The sequence below is a fragment of the Sinohyriopsis cumingii genome, chromosome 2, assembly GCF_028554795.1.
Source record: "Sinohyriopsis cumingii isolate HCF-2022 chromosome 2, ASM2855479v2, whole genome shotgun sequence".
NCBI classification, from domain to species: domain Eukaryota; kingdom Metazoa; phylum Mollusca; class Bivalvia; order Unionida; family Unionidae; genus Sinohyriopsis; species Sinohyriopsis cumingii.
This window is the reverse complement of record NC_142962.1, coordinates 97,013,816-97,031,501: the sequence shown is the minus strand read 5'-3', so window position 1 is coordinate 97,031,501 and position 17,686 is coordinate 97,013,816. Positions and strand designations below refer to the sequence as shown.

At 35.6% G+C, this 17,686-nt stretch overlaps 1 protein-coding gene across 1 annotated transcript in view; it reads left to right on the top strand.

The window, feature by feature from the left end:
- Window positions 1-17,587, top strand: part of LOC149805436 (eIF-2-alpha kinase GCN2-like) — a 205,557-nt gene extending 187,970 nt beyond the window's left edge. Inside the window, exon 40 of the mRNA XM_089950017.1 lies at window positions 2,672-17,587. Within this exon, the coding sequence (XP_089806143.1) occupies window positions 2,672-2,735 (64 nt within the window). The 3' untranslated portion in view covers window positions 2,736-17,587. The remainder of the gene's footprint in view (window positions 1-2,671) is intronic.
- Window positions 17,588-17,686: the final 99 nt, after the last annotated feature.

Here is a 17,686-nt window from a genome sequence, read left to right as displayed (position 1 = left end):
GAAATTTTTTACCACAATTCGTAATGCACAGATCGATTTTATTAAATAAATGCTCTGTTGTGAGTGACTACAATGTTTTGGCAAAATATGCATGCTGATACTGCTATGAAAGACCGCATTGCAAAAATGGGGATAAACTCCACCCACCTTTATTTAATCCAGTGACCACTTATACGTTCAAAAGAAAAAGAGGATGCTGCTGGTATTTGAAATTTTGTAGGTATGCTTAAGTGTTTCAGATTGTCTATTGTAAACCAGACTAAAGTACCTGTAGAGTATTCCAGCACTTAGCTTGTTTCTTGGCCTTATCTTAGCAAGACCATCATAGCTACCGCCAATATATACAAGTAGGACCCATTATCCAGCTCAGTAAATGACCATATTGCAAGAACAGAGACACACACTGCTGACCTTTATGTAATCATTTGTAACAACAATCACTTCAGTAGTAAAGATTGCTCTGATCAAAAACATGCATGAAAAGAACACAAAAAAACCCAAAGGATTCTGGCTACCAGTTTGTATATAATGTAAACCAGGCTAATGTACATGTCGCAAATTTGTCACTGTAGTGCCAAAATTAAGGTAGTGATCACGTATATTGTTTGTCTTTAGAGTTAATCCATATTGCTGGTGGATGAACCAGGTCTTTGTCTATGAAACCAGCAAGTGAGAATCATTTGAGGGATTCAGTTGATAATGTTAAAGGGTTGTGATGTTTGTTGTTCCTCCCCCCATGGATGTTACAGTCATTACGTCCCCGTCATGAAGCTGTCATCTTTTCAAGTTGATGCAACTGGGTTGCACACTTTGTTTATAGAGTTAATCCCTATATGTCTTCTTTGAATGAAGCCATTAACTAGTGCCTTAATAACAATGGAAGTACTAAAATGAGACAGATTCTAATACTGGAGAAAATAATTTTTGTAACCGAAAGAAGTGAAAAAGAGCAGACCACTCGTAAAATAACAGTATAAATGTTGGTAAAACTAATCTAGGTTGTTATAAGGAAAAGGAGTGAATCAGAAACAATTTCATATGCTAATACTATACATGTACTTGTGATCTTCAAAGGTAAATGTGATTTCATGTTTAATGATAGAAGCATAGCTTTATTGCTGTATAATTTTGTTTTCAGATGAATGCAGACAATATTTTAGCAAGAACTATTAATAAAGAATAGAATATATGTACAGTAATTGTGGTTATTTTTCTTTAAATTGTTCTGAATCTGGACCTTGTAAACTGGTCGTTTTCTACAATTCTATTATGAGATAAAACCTGTCTTGAGAGACCATTTTTTGTGGTAGAAGGGGTGGTTTCTCATTACAGGTTTTGCTGTACTTCCAAATGGATGGTTATATCTTTATAAGATTTTCACCATTTCACTTGTGATACTTATTTGGTCCTAAAGGTGTCAGTTATACAACTAATATGGCAGCCATGACAGTTGTCTTGAAAATCTAGCTATTGGTAAGTACCCCATGTCAGTATTACCATCCATGATGATATTGATGAGGGTTTTTCACCAAAAGACTTACAATGATACCTACTTGGTCCTAAGTGAAAATGTGGCCAATCTGACATAATATGTCCACCACAGCAGCTAATTGGAAATCATGCTGTCACTGACGAATATCAGAGATGGTTTCAACAGTGTGCAGTTAGTAGGAAGAAATGGCCGTATCGTGAATTCTTGGCTGCTTTTTTTTCACCTATTCAAATGACAGTCCATTTGAGGGACTCTTTGTTTTCTTTGTCATGTGACTGACAGAGATGAGTGCTCTTGATACAGGTTAATGGTAGGTTGATGCATTTTGCTGAAGCTAAAACTTGTTAAGTGTTAAATCAACCATTTATTTGCATTTAACAAGACCATACCAGCAGACTGTAACATTTTACTCTTAATAATATATCCTGAGCTTTTTAACCCTGTGATATTACTCCATACATGTTAATAAAGCCTTCTCAACCATGTGATATTACTCCATGCATGTTAATAAAGCCTTTTCAGCCATGTGATATTACTCCATGCATGTTAATAAAGCCTTTTCAACCATGTGATATTACTCCATGCATGTTAATAAAGCCTTTTCAACCATATGATATTACTTCATGCATGTTAATAAAGCCTTCTCAACCATGTGATATTACTCCATACATGTTAATAAAGCCTTCTCAACCATGTGATATTACTCCATGCATGTTAATAAAGCCTTTTCAACCATATGATATTACTTCATGCATGTTAATAAAGCCTTTTCAACCATGTGATATTATTACTCCATGCATGTTAATAAAGCCTTTTCAACCATGTGATATTACTCCATACATGTTACATAGACAGTAGTCCTGGGGGTCATAAAACTTTAGAGTAAAAGTTTTGTACTTGAGATTTCTTGCTGACCAATCACAAAAAGCTCTTCTTCAAGCACCACACTTGATTGATTATGTATGTGCATGCACATGCATGCATGCGTGTGTGCCAAGCTCAACTTCAGACTGAACCTATTTTATGATCCCCAAGCCTTATCAACTACAGACACAGACAGTAGCATGTTCTGTTTTTGACCTGATATAAAGTACATGACCTGCTTGCAGTGCCAATCAAATGCTTTTTTTTATGTGTATATTATACAATATTAAAATTCATAATCTTTTTCTGTTTCAGATGTAATTGTATTGTACTATATGGTATGAAAGATGAAGGAGTCAAGCTCCTCACTTCGTCATGATGCAGATGCATAATGGGATAGTGTACAGTATTGAATTGGGTATACATGGGGACCAGAGCTGAAACAGGGAACACACCAACAGTTATTAATTTTAATTTTTGACAAGTCTGCCTTGTCAGAATCTCGACATAACAATCATGTTGACATCAGTGTGTCTGTTCATCTGTATGTACATTTTACAACACTTTAAAATGAAACTTTTTACTAAAATTATCATTGATGATCACTTATGTGAATATACTTTATGCTCTTTATGCGACTTGTATAATTAATGGTGTTTGTCATTTAATATGATTTACATCACTTTATTGGATCGCTTATATCACTGAAAAATGGTAACTCTTGAGCATGTGGGTCAAAATAAATAAAATATCAATTTTAATGAAGTCTTTTTTAAATGTGATTTGGAAGACTGAGATTTGGTAGAAATGATGAATAAAGCAAAATCAATTATTTTGCGGAATAAGCAAGGATATACAGTAGTCCCCCTCTTATAAGGCCACCCCTAATGCAGCAGGGAAGTGGTCTTATAATGCGGGTGGCCCTTCTAGAGGGGGATGACAAATGTGAATAGTAAATACATATGAAAAAAGTCACAAGTACATTTAATTTTAAATATTTAATTGTTTAATTAAAAAATCACATGCATGATGTGAAATAAATGTAAAACAAACTTTGTCATCATTTTCAAAAGATTGCTATGAATAACCATTGATATAGTTTGAAAACTGTCTTTATAATTATGTTACAGTTCACATCATCTGTCACTTTGTTGGTAACAGTCTAAAAAAACAAACCAGTCTTGTCACATTAAAAATATCCTTGCTGTCATATCCCCTGCATATATCGTTTAGTCTTTTGTTCCAATCTTCGACAACTTCATTATTAACATCAGCCGATTCGCCACTAAGGAAAGAACACTTGATATTGTGTCGTACTTGAAATCTGTGCAACCATCCGTTACTTGTGGTCGTCATATCCCAATTCAACTGACAAAATTTTGCTTTTTCTTGTCATTCAAATCAGGATGCAAACGTCTCCTGGCTCAAACAATCTTCCTTTCTCCGTCCATTTCACCTTTCCACTTTTGCAGAATTGTTTCATTATCTTTCACGATACTGTTTATCGGAGTCTTCCCGACATTAGTTTTCTGCAAGGATCCTCGACGAACCCACCCTCCCCTCCCCCCATCAGTTGAATTACTTTCACGTTCTCCTTTAAACTGAGAATTTTTATTTTCCTCGATGACATGTTGATCTTTTTGCAGTAATTTATTCATGTTGCCAACTACAATACTGATAAAACAATTTTGTATGCATCTAAACAAATTGCCGTGTTTTTTTAAAGGAAGTGATCTTGTCACGTGATTCGTTAGTCGCAGTCTGGTACCCTATTGTTTTTATACATTTCTTGAAACTGAGTGAGAGAAGCCAAAACGGCTTCGATATGTACCATTAACATCACGCAGATTTGACCTTGCGGCCGCTAGGATTCATAATTTTTTTGACAATTATTGTCAGTAGTAATAGCCACTGATTATCAAAGTGAACAATCTCAACATCTTACTTAGGGAAGCCATAAAGGCTACCAAACCATTTTCCTGCTGACTTGGGTATTGTACATCGATACTGCCACTTCTCAGCTGTTACTATTCAATAATTGTAATTTTAACAATTATCAGAGTGACGAAACCGGACATCTTATGATAACACAGCAGTAAGGCTAAGTGGATTACATGTACGTACCCTTTTGTATGGATTAAAATTTGAGTCTTTCTCGGTTTTTATGGAATAAATTTGGCTTCTCGTGAGGCGTAAATGATATAATATTAACCTTAGTGGTAAATGTACTCAAAACTTCTTTCATTAACGAAAACCTGACATCGGGAAACAAAAATCGGATTACTTAACACACATTATGAATAAAATACTTGTTCTGGATACATATTCAAATAAAATGCGGCCGCTTGTGAGGGGTAAATTTTATAATTTTGCACTAATATGCTGGTCGCGTTAGCCGGGTGGCCTTTCGCGAGGGGTACTTTTGAACACAAACTCGTCGGTGCCAGCGGATTCTGGCCGTAAGGAGCGGGTGGCCGCTGGTCAGGGGGGCCGTTCAAGAGGGGGACTACTGTACAATTACTGTTCTGTATCATATATACAGTCCCAGTTACCCAGTAAATTCTAAGTGCCCTCAGAATTATTGAAGTTTTTATTTACCTATATTTTATTTCAGGTTGGAAATATCAGAAGATACACATGCAAAATAACATAAATACAATTATAGTAGTTTATTGATGTAGTAAATGAACAAGAGCTGGTCACTGCTGTGTCCACTATGGTGATCTTGCCAATTTTGTCTGGACTTTTTTTTAACATCTCTAAGTGTTTGGACACCGAACATGCCTAAATTTTTAAATACCTATAAATCTTGTGACACAAAAAAGACTTAGTTATTACGGTAAAGTTCACTAATAGTTGTTAGCCTCATTCCAGAGTTGGGAAAATTCTGTAGAAATCCATGTACATGTTTTCATCATATGGTTCCAAATAAGCTAGTCAGGTTTATAGTTTGTATTTTGAATTAAGAGCTTTGCAGGAAGAAGAAAGGTAATAGCTGAAGGTCAAACATTTAGTTTTCATTCTGTATATACATTTTATACAATACTGTCAGATCCTGATGGACAAACTTAATGTCAAGCATTAATTATTTATGTTAGCATGGGAGACAGAGAGATTGCCAGTACATGTCTTTAGTTGCATGAGTAGTAAACTCATTGATCATTTATCTGTGTAAATTGCATCGTGATATGCCAGTAAACATTTTTAAAGAAAATTTAACAATGAACTTTTTTGTCTTTTTGTCTGCCATTGTAAAATATGCAATAAATTTGTGATATTTGTATTTTCATGTGTCTTCAGAATAGGATGTTTATCATTTGTCATTATAAAGATACACTTACCATATAGCAGGATATTTTTGCAGATTTAGCAGTTTTGTCCAAAAAGATGGTGTCTACATTTTGACAGTGTACAATTTAGTAGTTGTAGATATAGGAAGGTATGTAGACTGCCACTGCAAAAGATGAGAGTTATTGTACTACCACTGGCATTGGCAAACACACACATAAAACCATACATATAAATATAGCTTCACTGCATCTCAACCATTGTTTCTTCCAAGATTTGAGGCAACAGTTTGGAGTGGGCTTCATGACTCCTACCCCCTGCGAAGGGGACTATATACATATACATTATTTGTTGAGTTTTGGCATTTTGTTCAGATATGTTGCACCTTGTATACATAATAGTATACCTGGAATCATGAAATTTGGTGAAGGGACACATCTTGACAAGTATCACAGCCTCTTCTGTACTTAATGCTTCACCAACTTGGGTTTAATAATGTCATGTTTGTTTCTCACACACAATTCATGCTAGAATTATCAAACTAGATGATTGTTTCCATCTCTTTTAGTGCTACACCTCTTCAGTAAAAGAATATTTTTGCAAGCCACATTTTGTATTTTACTGGGTAAAGTTTTTGCGTTTAGGTCATGACCACCCTGGATACATACTGGTCAGAGATCCTTAAATACCATTATTTGCTGGACATGGCAAATAAATCAAAGGTTTTTACTGGCACGTCGTCTAAACAACCAGACATCAGTATAACAACTTGTCTTTGATACGTGTATCCACTATAATGCCAAATACTGTAATCAAGTAAAATTCAGAGTTACTGGGCCCAGTTTACTGATTGTTCTTGTCAAACAGGAAATAAAGATGTTGCCAACTAGGCTTAATTCAGAGGTGACTTACAGCATTTCTTTGTTGACCAATCAGTAAATGTGTCACCAACCAAGTGTATTTGGTCATTATGTTTTCTTATTTGTTTAAAGACTCTAAAGCCACAGAACACAAGACTAAAGTGGTATGAAAGCTTACCTCCTGGACTTATTAATGATTACCCCAGGGTCAGCGCTACAAATATTACATCAGTCTCTCACACTGCATGGTTTGTGGCACAATATTTACACAGGTGATAAATTCAGAACAAATGTTTGAAGCCTAGGACTAAATTTAGCAACAAGTTTTATTATAACTACCACCACTACCCCACCCGAGATCTATTTGGGGACCTCATCAAATAAAACTTTACGTTACCATCCGACTATACCAGAATGCCCATTAATTTGGTGCTGCACATTTTTTAGGTGGTACATCAGCGTAATAATTTATAGAAACAGTAGAGTGGAATAAAATACTGTTGTTGGGTAAAATTCTATTGTATAGTTTTCTAAAACAAAATAGGATGTTTTATAAATAGTTTCAATGGAAAGCAGTTAATCATGTAAAGATAATGATACTAAAGCAGCAGCAAAACCCAGAACTGAAAATGGCCCATTTTCAATTACATTTAAAACTTGGGTATATCAGTGTTTTCTTTTTTGTGACAACTTGTTTTATCTCCTTTTGAGGGGCCCCAAGTGGCCGAGTGGTCTAAAGTGCTCACTGTTCCGGATCAGTGCCATCTCACCTCTGTCTGCGTGTGTTCGTGTCCAAGGCTCAGCTAGCATGGATACGTGGGAAAGCCTGCCAGTAGCTTCTCATGGGTTGGTGGTTCTTCTCTGGGTTTTTCAGGGTTCTTCCTCCACCAGTTATACTGGCCGCCATGTATAGCCTATCTTGTGCTGAAAAATGGCATTAAACCCTAGAACAACAACAACAACAATCTCCTTTTGAATGTTGTTTTATTAAATTTCTAAAATATATGGTTGGCACATTAATTTTCAGGAAATAAATGTCCAACAAGAACCATTGGATTTTCAGGATCACTGATGCTGTTAAACCTGGAATCATAAAACGATGATCTTCATGAGTACTATATTCTCATTGCAGCCCACTGTGATCACTTTTCAGGATGCACTGATTTGGTTTTGTTTTTGTATTTTATGTATTTATCAAGCTCTGTTGATGCTAAAATCATCAAACTAGGTGATTGTTTGCATATCAGTTATTTCACCTTCACAACAAAAGATGGTTACCATGATTTGCCTTTCTGATTTTATACAATACTGTCAGATCCTGATGGACAAACTTATTGTACTACCACTGGCATTGGCAAACACACACATAAAACCATACATATATGTATAGCTTCACTGCATCTCAACCATTGTTTCTTCCAAGATTTGAGGCAACAGTTTGGAGTGGGCTTCATGACTCCTATCCCCTGCGAAGGGGACTATATACATATACATTATTTGTTGAGTTTTGGCATTTTGTTCAGATATGTTGTACCTTGTATACATAATAGTATACCTGGAATCATGAAATTTGGTGAAGGGACACATCTTGACAAGTATCACAGCCTCTTCTGTACTCAGTGTTTCACCAACTTGGGTTTAATAATGTCATGTTTGTTTCTCACACACAATTCATGCTAGAATTATCAAACTAGATGATTGTTTCCATCTCTTTTAGTGCTACACCTCTTCAGTAAAAGAATATTTTTGCAAGCCACATTTTGTATTTTACTGGGTAAAGTTTTTGCGTTTAGGTCATGACCACCCTGGATACATACTGGTCAGAGATCCTTAAATACCATTATTTGCTGGACATGGCAAATAAATCAAAGGTTTTTACTGGCACGTCGTCTAAACAACCAGACATCAGTATAACAACTTGTCTTTGATACGTGTATCCACTATAATGCCAAATACTGTAATCAAGTAAAATTCAGAGTTACTGGGCCCAGTTTACTGATTGTTCTTGTCAAACAGGAAATAAAGATGTTGCCAACTAGGCTTAATTCAGAGGTGACTTACAGCATTTCTTTGTTGACCAATCAGTAAATGTGTCACCAACCAAGTGTATTTGGTCATTATGTTTTCTTATTTGTTTAAAGACTCTAAAGCCACAGAACACAAGACTAAAGTGGTATGAAAGCTTACCTCCTGGACTTATTAATGATTACCCCAGGGTCAGCGCTACAAATATTACATCAGTCTCTCACACTGCATGGTTTGTGGCACAATATTTACACAGGTGATAAATTCAGAACAAATGTTTGAAGCCTAGGACTAAATTTAGCAACAAGTTTTATTATAACTACCACCACTACCCCACCCGAGATCTATTTGGGGACCTCATCAAATAAAACTTTACGTTACCATCCGACTATACCAGAATGCCCATTAATTTGGTGCTGCACATTTTTTAGGTGGTACATCAGCGTAATAATTTATAGAAACAGTAGAGTGGAATAAAATACTGTTGTTGGGTAAAATTCTATTGTATAGTTTTCTAAAACAAAATAGGATGTTTTATAAATAGTTTCAATGGAAAGCAGTTAATCATGTAAAGATAATGATACTAAAGCAGCAGCAAAACCCAGAACTGAAAATGGCCCATTTTCAATTACATTTAAAACTTGGGTATATCAGTGTTTTCTTTTTTGTGACAACTTGTTTTATCTCCTTTTGAGGGGCCCCAAGTGGCCGAGTGGTCTAAAGTGCTCACTGTTCCGGATCAGTGCCATCTCACCTCTGTCTGCGTGTGTTCGTGTCCAAGGCTCAGCTAGCATGGATACGTGGGAAAGCCTGCCAGTAGCTTCTCATGGGTTGGTGGTTCTTCTCTGGGTTTTTCAGGGTTCTTCCTCCACCAGTTATACTGGCCGCCATGTATAGCCTATCTTGTGCTGAAAAATGGCATTAAACCCTAGAACAACAACAACAACAATCTCCTTTTGAATGTTGTTTTATTAAATTTCTAAAATATATGGTTGGCACATTAATTTTCAGGAAATAAATGTCCAACAAGAACCATTGGATTTTCAGGATCACTGATGCTGTTAAACCTGGAATCATAAAACGATGATCTTCATGAGTACTATATTCTCATTGCAGCCCACTGTGATCACTTTTCAGGATGCACTGATTTGGTTTTGTTTTTGTATTTTATGTATTTATCAAGCTCTGTTGATGCTAAAATCATCAAACTAGGTGATTGTTTGCATATCAGTTATTTCACCTTCACAACAAAAGATGGTTACCATGATTTGCCTTTCTGATTTTATACAATAATGTCAGATCCTGATGGACAAACTTATTGTACTACCACTGGCATTGGCAAACACACACATAAAACCATACATATATGTATAGCTTCACTGCATCTCAACCATTGTTTCTTCCAAGATTTGAGGCAACAGTTTGGAGTGGGCTTCATGACTCCTATCCCCTGCGAAGGGGACTATATACATATACATTATTTGTTGAGTTTTGGCATTTTGTTCAGATATGTTGTACCTTGTATACATAATAGTATACCTGGAATCATGAAATTTGGTGAAGGGACACATCTTGACAAGTATCACAGCCTCTTCTGTACTCAGTGTTTCACCAACTTGGGTTTAATAATGTCATGTTTGTTTCTCACACACAATTCATGCTAGAATTATCAAACTAGATGATTGTTTCCATCTCTTTTAGTGCTACACCTCTTCAGTAAAAGAATATTTTTGCAAGCCACATTTTGTATTTTACTGGGTAAAGTTTTTGCGTTTAGGTCATGACCACCCTGGATACATACTGGTCAGAGATCCTTAAATACCATTATTTGCTGGACATGGCAAATAAATTAAAGGTTTTTACTGGCACGTCGTCTAAACAACCAGACATCAGTATAACAACTTGTCTTTGATACGTGTATCCACTATAATGCCAAATACTGTAATCAAGTAAAATTCAGAGTTACTGGGCCCAGTTTACTGATTGTTCTTGTCAAACAGGAAATAAAGATGTTGCCAACTAGGCTTAATTCAGAGGTGACTTACAGCATTTCTTTATTGACCAATCAGTAAATGTGTCACCAACCAAGTGTATTTGGTCATTATGTTTTCTTATTTGTTTAAAGACTCTAAAGCCACAGAACACGAGACTAAAGTGGTATGAAAGCTTACCTCCTGGACTTATTAATGATTACCCCAGGGTCAGCGCTACAAATATTACATCAGTCTCTCACACTGCATGGTTTGTGGCACAATATTTCAACAGGTGATAAATTCAGAACAAATGTTTGAAGCCTAGGACTAAATTTAGCAACAAGTTTTATTATAACTACCACCACTACCCCACCCGAGATCTATTTGGGGACCTCATCAAATAAAACTTTACGTTACCATCCGACTATACCAGAATGCCCATTAATTTGGTGCTGCACATTTTTTAGGTGGTACATCAGCGTAATAATTTATAGAAACAGTAGAGTGGAATAAAATACTGTTGTTGGGTAAAATTCTATTGTATAGTTTTCTAAAACAAAATAGGATGTTTTATAAATAGTTTCAGTGGAAAGCAGTTAATCATGTAAAGATAATGATACTAAAGCAGCAGCAAAACGCAGAACTGAAAATGGCCCATTTTCAATTACATTTAAAACTTGGGTATATCAGTGTTTTCTTTTTTGTGACAACTTGTTTTATCTCCTTTTGAGGGGCCCCAAGTGGCCGAGTGGTCTAAAGTGCTCACTGTTCCGGATCAGTGCCATTTCACCTCTGTCTGCGTGTGTTCGTGTCCAAGGCTCAGCTAGCATGGATACGTGGGAAAGCCTGCCAGTAGCTTCTCATGGGTTGGTGGTTCTTCTCTGGGTTTTTCAGGGTTCTTCCTCCACCAGTTATACTGGCCGCCATGTATAGCCTATCTTGTGCTGAAAAATGGCATTAAACCCTAGAACAACAACAACAACAATCTCCTTTTGAATGTTGTTTTATTAAATTTCTAAAATATATGGTTGGCACATTAATTTTCAGGAAATAAATGTCCAACAAGAACCATTGGATTTTCAGGATCACTGATGCTGTTAAACCTGGAATCATAAAACGATGATCTTCATGAGTACTATATTCTCATTGCAGCCCACTGTGATCACTTTTCAGGATGCACTGATTTGGTTTTGTTTTTGTATTTTATGTATTTATCAAGCTCTGTTGATGCTAAAATCATCAAACTAGGTGATTGTTTGCATATCAGTTATTTCACCTTCACAACAAAAGATGGTTACCATGATTTGCCTTTCTGATTTTATACAATACTGTCAGATCCTGATGGACAAACTTATTGTACTACCACTGGCATTGGCAAACACACACATAAAACCATACATATATGTATAGCTTCACTGCATCTCAACCATTGTTTCTTCCAAGATTTGAGGCAACAGTTTGGAGTGGGCTTCATGACTCCTATCCCCTGCGAAGGGGACTATATACATATACATTATTTGTTGAGTTTTGGCATTTTGTTCAGATATGTTGTACCTTGTATACATAATAGTATACCTGGAATCATGAAATTTGGTGAAGGGACACATCTTGACAAGTATCACAGCCTCTTCTGTACTCAGTGTTTCACCAACTTGGGTTTAATAATGTCATGTTTGTTTCTCACACACAATTCATGCTAGAATTATCAAACTAGATGATTGTTTCCATCTCTTTTAGTGCTACACCTCTTCAGTAAAAGAATATTTTTGCAAGCCACATTTTGTATTTTACTGGGTAAAGTTTTTGCGTTTAGGTCATGACTTGGTCATGACCACCCTGGATACATACTGGTCAGAGATCCTTAAATACCATTATTTGCTGGACATGGCAAATAAATTAAAGGTTTTTACTGGCACGTCGTCTAAACAACCAGACATCAGTATAACAACTTGTCTTTGATACGTGTATCCACTATAATGCCAAATACTGTAATCAAGTAAAATTCAGAGTTACTGGGCCCAGTTTACTGATTGTTTCTTGTCAAACAGGAAATAAAGATGTTGCCAACTAGGCTTAATTCAGAGGTGACTTACAGCATTTCATTGTTGACCAATCAGTAAATGTGTCACCAACCAAGTGTATTTGGTCATTATGTTTTCTTATTTGTTTGAAAACCCTAAAGCCACAGAAGACAAGACTAAAGTGGTATGAAAGCATACCTCCTGGACTTATTAATGATTACCCCAGGGTCAGCGCTACAAATATTACATCAGTCTCTCACACTGCATGGTTTGTGGCACAATATTTCAACAGGTGATAAATTCAGAACAAATGTTTGAAGCCTAGGACTAAATTTAGCAACAAGTTTTATTATAACTACCACCACTACCCCACCCGAGATCTATTTGGGGACCTGATCAAATAAAACTTTACCATCCGACTATATCAGAATGCCAATTAATTTGGTGCTGCACATTTTTTAGGTGGCACATCAGCATAATAATTTATAGAAACAGTAGAGCGGAATAAAATACTGTTGTTGGGTAAAATTCTATTGTATACTTTTCTAAAACAAAACAGGATGTTTTATAAATACTTTCAATGGAAAGCAGTTAAAGATAATGATACTAAAGCAGCAGCAAAACCCAGAACTGAAAATGGCACATGTTTTCTTTTTTGTGACAACTTGTTTTATCTCCTTTTGAGGGGCCCCAAGTGGCCGAGTGGTCTAAAGTGCTCACTGTTCTGGATCAGTGCCATCTCACCTCTGTCTGCGTGTGTTCGAGTCCAAGGCTCGGCTAGCATGGATACGTGGGAAAGCCTGCCAGTAGCTTCTCATGGGTTGGTGGTTCTTCTCTGGGTTTTTCAGGGTTCTTCCTCCACCAGTTATACTGGCTGCCATGTATAGCCTATCTTGTGCTGAAAAATGGCATTAAACCCTAGAACAACAACAACAACAATCCCCTTTTGAATGTTGTTTTATTAAATTTCTAAAATATTTGGTTGGCACATTAATTTTCAGGAAATAAATGTCCAACAAGAACCATTGGATTTTCAGGATCACTGATGCTGTTACACCTGGAATCATAAAACATGATGATCTTCATGAGTACTATATTCTCATTGCAGCCCACTGTGATCACTTTTCAGGATGCACTGATTTGGTTTTGTTTTTGTATTTTATGTATTTATCAAGCTCTGTTGATGCTAAAATCATCAAACTAGATGATTGTTTGCATATCAGTTATTTCACCTTCACAACAAAAGATGGTTACCATGATTTGCCTTTCTGATTTTACTGGCTTTGGTTGAGTTTTTGCATTAGCTCATGACCACGAACATTTAGCACACACCTTTATAAAATGGATCATGCAATTTGGTGGGGTGATGTCTCTTGATGTGTTCTAGTATTCACAAAACTAGGTCACTATGATTGTATTTCAGATATCACTGGCTTTGATTTAGTGTTGTTTTAACTCTTTGTCCTGGAGTCATTAAACTGTCAGATTTTATATATCCCTGTAAATAACCAACAGAAAAGGTGGTCATGTGACCTACATAACTTCTTTTTACATGCCCTGTACAATTTAACATAGAATCGTGATACTTTGTGAGGGATGCATTTTGGTGAGTGCTGCTCTCTCATTGCAGATAATCTGCAGTAGGTGATTAAGGTACACATTTTATTCTTCACAAATATAACTTAAATTTCTCAGGCACTGTTCCTGTTAAGTTCATGAAATTAATATATATGCATCTCTATTAGTATAGTACCACATTGTGACATGTCATCATTGACTGGCTTTGGTTACATTTTTTTATGTAGCTCATCACCAGATAAATTTTTGAGATGCTGCATGCATGTTATCCTTCCTACAAACATGGTCAGGAGATGCATCTTGATACGTATCACTCTGTTATGGTAAAGAAAGGGCTGAGAGATCTGTATTTCATGCTTTGTTACGTTGTTGAAATTTTTGTTTAATGTTCGTTTATTCAGTTTTCTTGATCTTTGAATCATGAAACTTTATAAGTGGGTACATCTCTTTTAGTACTACACCCTTACCAGAGGTCACTGTGACCTATATTTCATGGTCAGCTAACATAGGTATTTACTGATGAGTGAACTTTACTTTTAATACTAGCTGTCACTCCAAGGTTAATCAATGCCCGTGACTTTCACACACTAAAATCTGGCTTCTAAAGCAGATTTCAAGAACAATGATTTTTAAAAAAATGAAGAAAACCAAATTAATTTCTGGTTTGTATCAACTTACTAAAGTACGTCCACTTTCATAACATAGAATAGAATGGCTTTTTTTAACTTCTTTTATTTGGTCATCAAGATCACTTCTGGTTACTACTAAAAGCTTGCAGAGGCCAGCTTTGTAATCCTTGATTGCATTCACGTTATTTTATCAGGAGCAAGTAATATTTGCTTCCTTGTAGCAAAATTGTCCTGTTGGTGTGAATTAAACTACTCTCAGCTAAACAAGAAAGCAGATTATGTAATTTAGTTGACATGCTGGTCTGTTCCACTGAAAAGTTCTTGTGATTCTACCATTCTACCTGACCCATTTGACGAACACATATGTATCTTAAGAGTTTAACAAAATAGTTCAAAACTCCTGGGCCCTTAACTTTCTTTTGTTTTCATGACTTTCTAAGATTAATCAAATATCTGTCTTGATTGCAATCTGAACTTAAAAAACATCTTCATAGAAATGTGCTAACAGGTGTTTGTGCAAAATGTAAATTTGCCCATGCTTACTGGTTCACTTGTGTTGCCAACTCTTTATTTTGAAGGTGCATAGTTTTTGCGCATTGTCAAGATCTTTAATTTTGGAGGTAAGTAAATACTGCATGTAGTGCACAATCACGTAAGGCCTGTGTGGAAGTGATTGGTTTTGAAAAAACACCAGAACTTGTGATCTTTATAATGTGTGGCTGAGTAATCAGATTAAAAAGGCTAACATGTTTACACAACAAGCTTTACCTTACTGTTGTAATCTGGAATGTTTAAGGCCAAATGCAGGATGTTTTATGAAGTGTTGTAAGTAATAAAGGGATCAAAGGTGGTCCATGATGGCTTTTGAGTCTTTGAATGAAAATAAGCTAACCTTTGGCAGAGGTGAGATAAAAAATAGAAATCAAGCAAAATATGATTTTATCAGAAAGACTTGAATAGGTATTTGGTTTTGGGTTTTAATTAATTGTTATACTGTTGTTCAAGATGTCTTTAGAGGAATATTTAAGGGCAGCACATATTTTAGTTTGATATCATGTCAAAATACAGAAACATACTTTTTCCCAGTGCTAAAAAAACATGGGCTAAGAAATATGAATCTCGCAAATACATCTAAAGTCCAACTCAGAAACTTTCTCCTCAAGAGGAACTTAGCTTGAAGGAGTATTGGAGAGCAGTCAGCAACCTTAAGAACAAAGTCACAGGAAAACATCAGTTTGAACTTTATTGCCTGCTGAGAATGATTGTTTTGTCACTGCCACCTTCTAATGCTGATAGAAAGAGGACATTTGCCATTCTTCACAAAATAAAGTGATTCAGGGGGAAATCTTAACCAGAAGATTTTCAAGACTCTGTTAAGTGTGAAACTTAATAATCACAGTTAATGTCATCAGTGGTCACCAGTCAGTGATCTTGTGAAGGAAATTAAAAGTGATTGTGGAATTTTTTAAAACAATCATTGCCATGAACTATGAGATAAGCAACTCATCCTTTCCATTTAATTATCATACACTGACACATATTAATTATTATTGTGACAATCTGATTCATGCCTGAAACTTTGTTATATTACAGTATAAAGAGAATACATATTATGGAAAATTGGCATTTGTTTTCTTTTCAAACCCCTTAGAACATACAATTTATGTCAATAAAAAATATCTTCTGGTTTAGAAGTCAATCTAGTGATCAAAATTTGTAAAACTGAATGATGTCTTGGTTATGTTACATGTATGAAAGTACATTTGTGCAATGGTATAAAGTCCCAATGAATTCATGTGCAGTTTTCACTCCTCTTGGTCTACCAAGGATCCAATGTGAACATCCCTACCCTGCACAATAGCTTGACCAGACAGCTGGCCCGACACAATGAGCTGATTAGTATTATATGTCTAACCAGTGTCACTTAAGTCACCAATGACTACAGTATTCAAAATCACCAAGGCTAAATTCATACACCATGGGTAATGCTGTATGCAACAACAAAATCAAATCTACATTTTCATTCATACAAAATACCAAAGGTATTTTCATACATACAATTCTGTGACACCTTTCATGGCTGCAGATAATCATTTTAAAGGTCAGTACTATTTCTTTGTCTGTTGAGAAAACCCCTACAATACTGATAATATAATGAGAGACCTCACTTATCTTTCATTGTAGCACATTGAGTAATTCAGGAGTTAATACACAATGCCAGTGGGCTGAATGAAAACTTTGTCTTTTAATAAGTTACAAGCATTTTCCAGACGAGTTAAATCAGTAGCATTGTAAAGATACCTATTGTTTGTTGCTTTACTGATGCTACAGATAATAAAACCCATGCACCAAACCAAAGTGTCATGGTCTGAGACCTCATCAAATGTTCACCATGGTGTATCAGTTATGCCTTCTGTCTATCCACCTAGGCTAACCCATTTATGCTTTTGGTAAAATAAGCATTTGGCTTATGTTTCTAAATAACTTTTTTTTTGTTTCTGTGTGAGTCATTTCTGACTTCGGATTAATTGTTACATATATATTCCTTGTATATCTAAGCTCTGATCAGAATTTCTATAGTCATTATTACAATGGATCAGAATTTCTATAGTCATTATTACAATGGATCAGAATTTCTATAGTCATTATTACAATGGATCAGAATTTCTATAGTCATTATTACAATGGATCAGAATTTCTATAGTCATTATTACAATGGATCAGATATGTTAAATTCTTCAACAATATAAATATGAACATTTGCTGATACCTAGATATCTTTGCTACTATACAAAATAACTTTAAGATCAATGCATGTAATATTTCAACAAGCACAATGAATAAGGAATAAAATTTATGTACAATCACTATGTGAAGTTTTCCTTTTTAAACTCTAATTGAAATTTCAAATTAAAAACCGGTCATCCTTTACAAACCTATTATTAGAGACCACCTG